This window comes from Oryzias latipes, chromosome 18 (assembly GCF_002234675.1).
Source record: "Oryzias latipes chromosome 18, ASM223467v1".
In the NCBI taxonomy this organism is placed as follows: domain Eukaryota; kingdom Metazoa; phylum Chordata; class Actinopteri; order Beloniformes; family Adrianichthyidae; genus Oryzias; species Oryzias latipes.
Window position 1 is genome coordinate 12,659,919 of NC_019876.2, and position 12,991 is coordinate 12,672,909.

Sequence of the window (12,991 nt, forward strand, 5' to 3'; positions counted from 1 at the left end):
GCGCTTCCCTTAAAATGCGGCCACTCCTCTTTATGACCCCCCCCCACCCAAAAACCCACTTCCCTTGTATGGGTCAACCCTTGTACAGGTGCATGTAACTAGGGCATAGTATGTCGTACAGGGCATAAAAGTTGATGGTGTGATGGTGAATATTAGGCCTGCACAATATACCGCAAATTTATCGTTATCGCAATATCCAGCTCTGCAATATGCATATCGCAAAAGACAGCGAATATCGCAATAAATCGTAAACCCAAATTTGTTAAAACAATCTTATGGCAGCTTGACGCTTTTAACGAATCAAATAAATCCCTTTATGCTTTGACCAATCAGATGGACGCCTTCCCATTGTTTACCAATCAGATGGAGGCCTATTATGTTAGATGTTTGTCACCTATGTCAATGAGGGTCATTTGGAGTGTAATTTTTAACTGTTGCAATGAAATGGGAATGATGTTTTTGGCATTTTTCTATTTTTTTATATACCGCAAATTATATCGTTATCGCAATATTAATCTCTAATATCGCATATCGCAAGTTTTCCTCATATCGTGCAGCCCTAGTGAATATTGTAAGTTGTGATGTTCCAAAGTTGGATGAGAGTAGAAGTGGGATGGATGAGAGGATCCATGGTGATTGGAGCAGACTTTAACAGACAAATTGTGGTGTTCAAGTTCAAGCAACGGGCCTTTAAATTTATTTAAAAATAAATAAATAAAAGAAGGAAAAAAGTCCAAAATTTTAAGACTGAAATCAAAAATGAATCTTAAAATCTCAAAATTCCAGGAAATCCACCAACAAAACTAACCTTTTTTAGGTTTAGATCAGATTAGACAATAGCTTTTATCCTCTTTATAAGTTTATGTTTCTTCTTTTATCAGTTTTCTATCTGCTTGTTTTCTCTCATTCTGTTCTGACACTAATCCCTTTCGCTCGCTTTCCTCTTTTAAGCCAACGTTGGAGCCCAAACTCAAGGTAAGTGAGTTGTAGAAACAGTCTAAGAAATAGAGCTGAGAAAGCCATCAGATAAGAAATCTTACACACAGTATGACAGATTCAGTATTGTAAAGCACAGCTTTCAGGCTGCGAGATCGTATACCTTTTTCATAGTTTCTTTCTATTCAATTTCTATTATAAAGTTGGATGCTATTCTGTGACCTGATTGTGGCGCCGGTGGCAGCTGGTGTCATTGAGTCATCTGTCACTCGAATGATGATACATTATCCCTGTTTGTCTGACTGGAGGGAACGAGATAATCAAGCTCCCTGAGTGCTGCATGTAAAAATAATAATATTCATTAATAATAAAGCTCCTGCTGTGCATGATTGGCATCTTTATGCTGGACAACTGTGGTGCAGAAGTAGATGGGTTGACCTCTGATTGGAAGCTTGCAAGTTCGGTATAGAACTGTCATTGGGCAAGACACTGAACCCCACATTGCTCATGATGGTTATAGGTTGGGGCCAGTGGAGCTACAATCAGTGTGCGACTTTGTGTACGTGAATGGTACTGTCCCTGTAAAGCACTTTGGGCTTTCTAAGAAGGTAGAATATGTAAGTATGGCTGCTTTAACCCCTTCATGCTGTATATCCCTACTTTGTAATGTACCATTAAATCTAGGACTCCACCTAACTCAGTATCACCATGAAAGAAAAACACTGAAGAATATTTTTTTTATATAACTGGAAATAAAGTCAGTCATGAAGAGGTGAAGTTTGTTGTTTTCATGAACTCTGTGCAAATCCCTCAGATTTACAGGCCCAAAAAAAGATCATAACCATCCTTGTTCCTGAACTCTTTGAAACTAAAGATGTCGCCAGCGCCACCTAAATAACACGCTCTTGAAATTACCGTAACTCTTGGACTGTTTAGACAATTAACATATTTTCAACGGATTCTGAGGCAGAGAAAAGACTTTGCACCGATATGCAACAGTTTTGCATTTTGACATAAGGCTGCCTTTTTCCACTTCAGAATCTGCTGGAATTTTGTGAATTGCATAAACTGTTGAAGAATTACGGTAGTAGAAAGACTGTCAACATTTGTAGCTGAAGCTCCGCTGTTAAAGGGTTAAGGTTGTGATGATTTTGCTTAGGGATGCAACGGTTCACTTACCCCACAACATCGTTCAAACTACAATTTTTGGATCACAGTTTTGTTTCAGTTCAATTTATGAGTTGTGATATTACAAAAGAGCAACAAAAAACAAAAAATGTTAAAAAAAATCCTTTTTCTACTTTTCTACTAACAATTAAGAAAAACCTTTCAGTTGGCTTTTAGTAAGCTTGGTGTAAAGTTTTAAAGCAAATACTAAATCCTTCCTAAATCTAGCACAACATGTGTTTGACGCTTTCAATGTAAACATACTGGTATGCAGTAGGGATGCAACGATTTACTTTCCCCACGATTCGGCTTAATGGTGTAACACATGGGTTGGGTTTTTGATCATGAATTGTTTCATCCCTAATTCTGGTGTAATATTTCAAGAGCACTTGGATGGAAACGCTGTGAATAAAGTGACCTAAACCGTGACTTTTATTCTTGAAAGTTGCAGTGTTGGGAACACGCATGCAATTTACCTTAACACCATCATGAGCCATCAGAAAACCTGCAAAGTTGGGTGTGCGTTGCAAAACTTAAACCACTATTTTGACGAAAGAACCTCAAAGAACTACTAGCCTGAGCGTTTTTATTTTTTATTGTTCTGACTCTTCTGTTTTTTTTCATACAGGATCCCAACGGCGGCAGCCCAACACTGGTGACCTTGAAAGTTGACCCAGATGGATTTTTCCTCTCATGGACTGCCGGCTCAAACTTGGTAAGTCACCAAATGCAGTGATTGGCGCCTTAATGGGCTTGATGGACGATTATTTTTCTGTTTTCTTCAAGCTCTTAAAGTGGTTTTCAGTCCATTAGATGCTCCAAAACAACTTTCTTTAATTTGTTGTGGGTTTCTTTCCGCGCCTCCATCCTTCCCCCTTATGTCTTTGGATAACTGCGGTTGTGACTCCATTACTGTAGTAATCTAACACTGGACATTTTAGGCATTAAGCTGACATAATTAGTCAGCTGCAGCCAGCAGGATGTTTTGCTTTAAGATTCAAATTATGATTGTCTCGCACGGATACATTAAATAATTATTGGATAAGCATGATGGACGAGTCTTTCTGTCACCAGGGTTTGCCTCTTTTGGTTGTCCTAAAACGGAAAATACTGAAATGCTTCAGATTACAGTCGGATTACAGGGAAAAATCTAAATGGAAAATTTTAGGATGGCTCAATTGACCCCCAGGCTACAACTCAGGGTTATATTAGTTTTGTCTAATCTATCGATTTTTTTCTTCTTCTTCTTTGTCAACCATTTTAAGTTGTTTTTCAGCATCAATTGGACAAATGGAAGTTAATGAGCCAACACATTCCCCTTTTAATTTATTTATTTTTATGAATATTTTATGAAAATTGATTCTTGTTTGTATTCTGAAAAACACAAGTCTAACAGGTTTTTTTTAACAAATGACCCTCTGATACTGTTTTTAGTGGTCTTCTTACAGCATATGTGTAGTTTCTTTTTATGACGTACTTTTGGAATCATTCATATAAATGAAGACAAACACCAGCAGATTGTTCTTGTTTTTTAAACCTGCTGTAACAGATTGAATCTCATTTTTAGTGGTACTCTGAGAGGTTGCAGTACCTTCTGTTGGCCACCAGTTGTCACTTCTTTATTTTTCCAAAAAATACGTCGAAGCTTCAAATCTTCAGATGCTTGGCTCAGAGCTTTAGATACTTTGCTTGAAGCTTCAAATGCTTCATGACTTAAAGTTTCAAATGCTCAAGTCTTTGAGGCTCAAAGCTTAAAATGCTTCGAGGTTTAGAGGTTCAAAGCTTCAAATGCTTTTTAGGCGATAAGGTTACACGCCTCAAATCTTTTTTTGTTAAATTTAGAAGTAAAAGTCTAAATTTCGTGAGCACCATCTGCATAGGTTGCAGTACCCTCTGTTGGCCACGTGTTGTGACTAAAATTAGGTTTGAAGCCTCAAAGCTTTAGATGCTTTGCTTGAAGCTTCTAATGCTTCAAGGTCCAAAGCTTCAAATGCTCAAGTCTTCTAGGCACAAAACTTTAAATGCTTCGAGGTTTAGAGGTTCTGCGCTTCAAATGTTTTTTTTTGTTAAATGTAGAAGTAAAAATCTCAATTTTGTGAGCACCATCTGCAATTTTTTTCCCTGTAATATATGTTTTTTGAAAGTAGCTGTTGTCTTGTTTTTTCTTCTGTGTTACTGTGAAAAGCATCCTGTAGCATTAGCGCCACTTGTTTTTGCTCCATTACACATTTTTAGAGAAAAATCTGTTATTTTGCAGATTTACTCTAAGGTTGGTTTCTATTTACACCACGTTGGTGCTGAAACCAACAAATTGTATATTGTTTTTGTATCCGATGATGCTGTCGGGCAGTTTCAGCCCAAATTGACTCTTTCTGCTCCCTTGCGTAAGGCAGAGACGCCACCCTTTGGTTAAAATTCTGACGCTTTGTGTGTCCTGACAGCATGTAAGGAGTGATCTTTTGCTTGTCAATCAAATGCCTCTGTTGTGTCTGCCCGCAGAGGGTCGCGCACACATCTGGGCAACAGCATGCGTCACCTTTTGCCATCGGCACGTGTGTCAGCATGTGTTCACGTAACACATGGGCGCTTCAAATACTCATTTTACTCTGTCTGCTGACGTGTTTGTGTGTGGGGGATTGAGATAATAGGCCATTTGTCGCCTGAGGTGCAGCTGTGACACTGTTTAGCATGAAGTTAAACTGTCAGTCACGGCGTCCTTTTCGTGGTGGTAAAACTGCACATTGTGTGCAGATGGTTCTTTCACCAACGCACAAACAGAATCTGGACGTTGTTACACTTGTAAAGAACAACAACCGGTCATGTCTAAACTGAGCGACTACATGGCCCACCTGCCAAGCTTTACATTTTCTCCTAAAGTTGCTTTATTTGTCTTATTTGGTAAATGGTAAATGGCGTATACTTAAATAGTGCTTTTCTACCTTCTTCAAGGCCCAATGCGCTTTACAGTCACAGACCCATCCACCCAGTCACACACACATTTACACACTGCCGAACACTGGCGCCAACCTCCCACCAGAGGCAAGGTGGGGTTCAGTGTCTTCCCCAAGGACACATCTACTCATGGGCGTGCAAGGCAGGAATCAAACCTGCAATCTTACTATCATGGGTCGACCGCCCCTGCCGCTGCACTACGGCGGAGTGCAGCTGTTTTTATTGGGTAATTCAGTGAAAAACGCATCTTAAGCATATTTTTTAGCTCTTTAACACTAGAGATGTTGCTGGCGACACTTCTTGACATTCTGTAAATTATTTAATGTTAATGTGATCAATGAGATTCAGGTGATTCTGACACGGAAAAAATCAGCTTTTCATATCGGCTTTAGACGGATTTGCAACATTTTACGTTGGCATAACTTTACCAACGTAAAGTGTTGCATAACAGCGTAAAACTGAGTACCAGTTGATACACATATATTGCGCAAACACTTCACTACTAAAACGTGATCATCAGCAATGATACCACCAGACTGTTCTGATTGAATTCACTTAAAAAGAAGTATTTAGCAATTTATGAAAACATGTTTTAATGAAAATTGTGCAGAAATGATGTTTTGAAGATCAAATCTTTTTTTATTATAATTTTTTTAATTTATCATGTGCAGTTGTTCATCACAGATCGTAGTTTCTCATGTTTTAGACAAATTTAGGTCCATCAGGGGTCATTTGATCTTTAGACACACAAGGTGTATTTTCCATAAACCTCCTTTCTACTCGAAACTAAACTTTTTACTATGAGTTTTATTGAGGAGTTTTGTTTTGATGTTTCTTGACATAAAAGAGAAAATTACACACAGAAGAAACAAAGAAAAAGGTTACAGGGTACAAAAAACAAACACAATGGAAGAAAAGAGAGAAAATGTCAAAATAAACAATAAAAGTTCATTGAGGCTTAAGATTATCAATATCATAAATAACTGCATGAAAAACACATCTACATAGTCAAATATCCACATACACATACCCGTTGTGTGCACAAAGCTGCACAAATGAAAGCAAATGTACACCTGCATGTAGAGATAGAGTTCAGACAAACCGCCGTCTTTGTGCAGAGCTGACCACACGCGTGTGTTCAGGTCAGTGTGTAGTTTTCAGGGTGTATATTGCGGACCCCACGCCAGTGGTGCACAAGCCAAACAACCCAATGCACACCATAACCACTATGCTGAATCGATCTCTGCGTGCGGAGAATAGCGTGCCTTAAGCTAACGGAGAAATCCAATGCTACAAGTTTGCACCTTAAACAAAGTTGTTCGACCGCTACCAACAGTTGCCCAGCAACTAAACTCACCTGTCTCATGTACTGGATAACTGTACCGCGAATACACCTCTGAAATGGGCTAATTTTGTTGACTTCCTTCAACAGCGTTTTCTTTTCTGTTTTGAATAATGTAATCAGCTGATTCCAAGAATCCAAAACCTCATAGACATCTATAGAAAAATAAACAGCTGTTACTCAGTCATTCTATTTGTCACAATAACCATTTCTGCTCTGATCCCTTTTCTAATCGTGTTCTAGCTAATCCCAATGTTTTTTCATGACATTTTTTTCTCTTTACCGCAAGTTATTCAAGGCAAAAACTGGCCAATCAGATTCCTCAATAAAAATATGTGTCCCCACATCGATCGTTTAAAATGTTTTATGTGACAGGTTCTCTCGAGCCTGCCTGCAATTGTTAGGGGTGTGGACTTCCAACAAGCTCACTCCTGATTGGTGAGAGGGGTTGCCATAGAAATGTTGACTCGTACTTGGACCAATCACTGCTTACTGACCTCGTCTGGCTCAATAATAGCAACATGGCAATGTTTAAAAAAACTGTTTTATGATAAACATTTTTTGTTCTGCAGACTTTGTCTATTTTATGTTGAATTCATACCACAAGATTATTTCCAGGTTTTCAAAAAATTATTAAACCAGTCCTACTCTCGGCTTGTATCGTTTTTAAAAATCGTGATCAATTTTTAACCCCTGTTCTAATGTTTGGGCCGGCTTTGGATTCTTACCTTTAAATAACAATAACAAATTATGGTCAAAGTAAATCCTCATGATTCCCACCTGTATTCGGGACCAACAAGTGTAAAGAAAAAAGAAAAAGAAAAGCTTCAAAAGTCAATCCTATGAGGTTTCAACCTGGAAATGGGCCCACCTGAGCACACGGCAGTGACTGCAATCATTTCATTGATCCCAGAGTGGAGCTTTGGTTCAATCTCGCGGCTCCCCAGGAGGTTTCCGGGCGGAGCTGAGAGGATTGAGGACACAGCAACACCAATCCAGCCATTGTTAATGAGAGCACATTCACGCAGATGACAAGGGTATTCTGGTTGGAACTCATTTCTCTGAATAGAGCCGCCCAAAATATTGTGTCCCGACTGTAATTCTGTTCCTCTGCTCCTCTTCTGCCAACGATTTCCCTCTAAAGACAACTTTGATTTGTACGTTTATCTTCAGTTAAATATAACTGGAAAAAGTTTTCTAAGATTCTAAGAAAATACGAAAATGTCTTGAGCATTCTCTGAACAAAAAACCTTTTTTGGAAATAGGATTGCATAAAAGTGACATTGCGTTTTATCTGGGACAGCAGGATCTAAGGTGTTCTCCTGAGGATTCACTGTCCACGTTTTAGCCCTCGGCTCTACCATACAGTTTCAGTCTCCTACTGTAATTTTTTTTCTGTGAATTTTCTTTTTAAAGACCCATGCCAATGAAAATTGTGTTTTTTGGTGTTTCTATCATGTTCTTGTGACACCTTACACTGAGTGTATTTTCTACATCACAAAGTGGACCAGAAGCTCCCTGCTCCGCTCCATTCTGACGTCAAGAGTTCAAGAGTCCACTTCCAATGAAAATCCTTTGTAAATGTGCGTTTCCGGCTTCTGCCTTCAAATCTCTCATGTTCATGCATAGCTATGCAAGTTTTTATAACCATTTTTGAGCTCTATGTACAAAAAGCGCGGCCATTGAAAACAAGTTGCGAGTTAAACCGGGTAAAACTTTGACCAACCAGGAACTCAAATTTGGGAGTGCCGTATGGATGACGCCTCTTAACTCACGGAAAACACAGAAGAGCCAACTGCTTGGAAATTGATCCTGGAAAAGAAATTATTATTTGGGGAATTATGACACCAAGTCTTTAAAATATTGAAATACAGTTGTCAAAAAGAAAAAGCCTGGAGCAAGATTTACCAGCGTTGCAGCGCTTCAACATTTCGCACCGAACGTCTTCCGACTGTAGGTGGCAGACATGCTCTAGTAAACAATAGAAAAAGAAAAAATGGCGTCTCCCTGCTTATTCAGTGTGAACACCATATGATAAAAGTGCATTAAAGAATCCGCGTTTAGCGCTTTTGAACGTGTGTCAGTAGCGTCGTCAGTAGTATTTGATGCATATGCTTGTAGATGACTAGATCCATGTTCGGCTTCGTTTTTCTTGTTCGAGGTGGATCAGAAATGTCCGGCTGGGTAGCTCCAATGTTCATCGCCGGTAATGTGAAGTTGGGGGTGGGAGGTGCTGTCAGCTAGCTGGAGAGCGAGTAAACTGAGAGCTCTCGGCAACAGGGATAGGAAGTGGGATGGGGGTTGCTGTGGCCCAACAGCAACATATTTCTAATTGCCCCTCTGCAGAAATTATATCCAAGATTTTGGCTAAAAAATGGCATTATCATAATTCAAAGACCATTGGGAACGCTTTAAAAATAGATGATTGGAGTGGATCTGTGAATTTATGTTTGCCGAGACACGCCATAAAAAAACTGCAACTCTGATAAACCAAACTCATGCCAGGAGAAGACGAATTTAATTTTTTTCTTCTGAAGATCGGCTCTTGGCGTTTTGGAGCAGAAAGCTTAAATGTTTCTGCAGACTTTCTGCCTGATGATTCACGTTCCAGCATTTGCTCCTGCTGCATCCATCAGCATCTTTTTACTTCTTTTTTTTTAACTGTCCGTCTGAATCGTCGGCCTTCGTCACGTCAACTTTTCTTTTAATGCCTCAAGACATTTCCTCCTCACTCTTTTTCTTTGCTTATTTAACTCGATATAGTATCCTTTCACCCTTCCGTAGGTTTTTATTCCTTACCTCCATCTGCTTTGTGTCACATTTCTCTTCGTCTTCAATTTGTTTAACACTTATCCTTAAATATCGTAATACCTTCCTGTGTTTTTACAGGTTTTCTTTGACTTTCTTGCTTTTTTTTTTTTTTACATCCTCTCTGTCATCTATTGTCCGTCTCTGCTGAAGTTCTTGGACGGTCAGCTTTAGTGTGTTTCAGCCAGAGCCCAGAATTTCCCACAATGCCAAAGTTAGTGACAATAACAACTGAATCACTGACAGACATACGCACACACCTGTTTTGATTGGACGAGATGCACCCTTTCACACACTAGCGTGGACTGCTTTTCTTTCTATTTCTGTCACTCCTCTACTAAAAGGGAGAAACACCCAAAAGATGACACTTTGTGCAACCAAAGATTAAAGTTTTTATTATTTTTAGCAGACTGAATCCAAGAGAAATTGTTTTAAAGCTTGAAATTGTTTCCTTTGTTATGTCACCAACATTTCCTTGAGAATGTCATCTAAACTCCAGCCTTTAGGACTCGCGGCGTGCAGTGTTTGTCAGCGACTCTTGGACAGCCAGTTTGCCCACGGGTCTATGGATTGAGTCCAGCTGAGGCTACATTCTCAAACGCCAATCTCATGCCAGTGGCTGTGGGTTACACAAAAAAAAATCCACACTTGCTTTAAGCTTTCCTCTAATCTTCCAAATTGTTTGCTCTTCTGATAAAAACTCTCTTTTTTACTTTATCTTTCTTTGATTTTTTTGTGTATGATTTCGTCATCAGTGAGGTAAACCGTTTAACATTTAGCTTCACTGTTGACATTCGATTACCGTGGATTGTCCTTTATGCAATTAACAGAAATATAGTGGATTCTCAAGCCGAGATAAGCTTTTATACTTACTGTTAACCTAAAATTAAAAGCCTCTTTTCTCTCTGATTCATGTTGATCGTTTGAACAGTGGAAGATTTTCAGTATGTCAAAGAGCGTTTGTTATTAAGATGTCGTAGGTGACAAATCTGGTGTTAGAGTTAAGCTATTGGCTTGGCAGAGACTAATGTAAAAGATGTTCATTAGAACCAAATTTAAGATTTCGACTTTACTGCTTTTTGCCGTTCAGTTTTAGAGCAAAAGCAATTTAAAATGAATTCAAAATACTAGAATTATTACAGTATTTTGCTCAAGGGAATATCTTTTTTTTCTTGATTGATTTTACTAATTTTTAAGTAAACTCCTTGGTATTTACTTCAGAGGTTTATGTAGCTAAACTCCTTTTGTGATCGTTTTTGTATATTTTTGTATATTTCATAGGGTGTGTGTTCATAAATGGTGCAGAGGTAGAGTGGTCAAGCTCTGATTGGTTAGATTGCAGGTTCGGCTCCTGGGCCGCCTCCCTATATGTCAAAGAGACATTGCCCTCGGTGGTTATAGGTTGGTGCTTTGGTTCGGAAGCGGAGCCACCATCAGTGTGTTAGTGCATGTATGCGTGTGAATGACATTGTGACTGTAAAGCACTTTGGGCCTTCTAAGAAGGTAGTAAAGCTCTTAAGTATTAGAGGTGTAACAATCAATCGATGAATCGATTTCTATTCCTAGGATTGAATCAGATCGATCTGTCTGAGGCAGAGTACATTTGGCCAATACAGCTAAGAAAATAATTACAAAATAAGATAAATTGATGACCGAATCGAAATTGGAAAAAACAATTTGTCTTGAAACTCGGTAGGTTTATTTGATTAAACTGTAACATAAAAAAAACAAGTGACATCACAGCAGACAACCCAGACAACCATCAATAACCATCATTCCAGTCCAATGTGTGGAAACACTGAATTTAGCAAAGACTTTGAATATACAGTTTGGTAAAATATTCTAATAATTTGGATTATTTTGATGTGAAAAAACAACAATGGGCTGAACATCAGGAAACTGAAATGCATGGATTTGCCATTTATTCTTGTTTACTTGTTTGTTTGTACACACATCATGTCATTTTGTTATTTTCCCTCTACTTATTGGTTCTGGTATAGAAATCGGTCATTAAAATCACCATGATGTTTGTGGAGTGTTTCTCCCCCAGCATCCTCCACACAGCAGATGGGGAGCAGTAGAAGGAGGGAGAACGTCTCATTTCTACCCCTGTAGACCAACACAGCTCAGGCAGACTTTGTTGTGAGACAGGGTCATATCGGGTTTCAACACATTTGTTCAAATTAACTTGACTTGTTTTGGCCAGCGTTTGTGGATCTTGTTGGAATGCCGTCTGGGACCGCTCTGTTTGGAGCTTCCTCCTCTTGCTTGCGTGGGTTTCTTTCCTTGTGCTCGAGCTTCCTGCCGCAGTCCAAACGCGTGTGTGTTGGCGAACTGTTGAGTCTAAATCATCGGGAGGAATGAGTGTATGTTTCTTTGTCCTGTTTGTCTCTGTGTGGCCCTGTGATCAATTGGAAAGATGTTTTTTTCTTGAGCTCTAGCAGGCTACACCCCACCCGACAGTGAGGAAAGGATAAAGGAGTTTTTTTCTCTCACTTATTAGGTTTTTGAATCATCATTTTTATCTGCATTCATTTCTTTTTTGATCGTTTTTACACATGTATATGCTAAGTGATTTAGCTGAAACAAATGGTTGTTTTTGGGGATTTTATTTTTTTAAACTTTAATATTGTCTTTCATTTAACCACAAGTTTAGAAAAAGATAAAATTAAGTTTTAATATTTTAACAGATTCAAAAGATGAAATTTTATAGTCTAAGATTTGGATTTTTATATGTGATTAGATAAATCTGAGAGGGATTTTATTGTATAGACAAATATTTCTGCATATTATGCCTCGTTCCCACTGAGTGGTCTGCTCCGGTATTTTGAGTGCTGCCATTTTAAAATGGAGCCATTAAGCTGGACCAAAATGTACCATTTTTGGGCCCCTGTTGGTTGAAGGTCCATGGAAAAATGGAACAGATTGTTTGGGGCGGAGCTGTTGTTAAAACCCGTTGATTGGCTGAAGGTCGTTACAACAAAAGAAAGCTCCAAGAACGCTGCTTTATTCCTCTTCGCCACCTGCAATCTTCTTTCAAACAGCGTTAAATGTTTTGTTTATTCGAAGTACCTAAAGCTAAGTGTGGGAAAAAAAGAACTCCTGGACGACCTCCATTGTTGTTGTTGTTAGCTTCACCCTGCCCACATGCGCCGTGACGGTCCAACTTTGAGTGGAAATGCTCTCCTGGACCATTCTAAACCGGAAACAAGGCTTAAGTCATATTTTCTTTACATTTCTATAAATGTTTGTTTATAAGTCAATCAATCAAACTTTATTTATAAAGCACTTTTCAAATGAAAGAATAACACAAAGTGCTGTACATTAAAACAACTAAATAATATCAAAACAAGCATGAAGATTAAAATAAACAAAAACAAAAAAATAAAATAAAATAAAAATGCATTATATATACCAATACATATATTAGGGCCCTTTGTTCTATGAAAAATGTTTACTTATATGAGGCATAAAAAAATGTCTTGATTGAAGCATTAGCAGAAGGCTAAAGCAAAGAATGAGCAAATATGAAAATCTTTGCAAACCAAAGTCAAGTTTGCTCCAGAAATGGACTAAAATGATTTAACAAGCTGCTAGTGTTTAAAAACAAACAAACTGAAACCAGGAAAACTTTCATGACCGTTTTCTTCCCAGTTACATTTAAGACCCGCCTAAGATGAATGTTCTTGCATAATTGTTGTATTTCTTTTCACCTCTTACATTTAAATGTTATTCCCAAATGTACTTTACCGGAAAGCAAATGACCTGGGCTGGATGCAAATTGTA

The 12,991-nt window shown here is 38.5% G+C and overlaps 1 protein-coding gene across 2 annotated transcripts in view; it reads left to right on the top strand.

The window, feature by feature from the left end:
• The window catches only part of LOC100049529 (1-phosphatidylinositol 4,5-bisphosphate phosphodiesterase beta-3), a 58,623-nt gene that overhangs the window by 14,981 nt on the left and 30,651 nt on the right, over window positions 1-12,991 (top strand). For both annotated transcript variants that reach the window (XM_023965810.1, XM_023965811.1), the window contains exon 2: window positions 2,732-2,818. In XM_023965810.1, coding sequence (XP_023821578.1) covers window positions 2,732-2,818 — 87 coding nt within the window. The remainder of the gene's footprint in view (window positions 1-2,731; window positions 2,819-12,991) is intronic.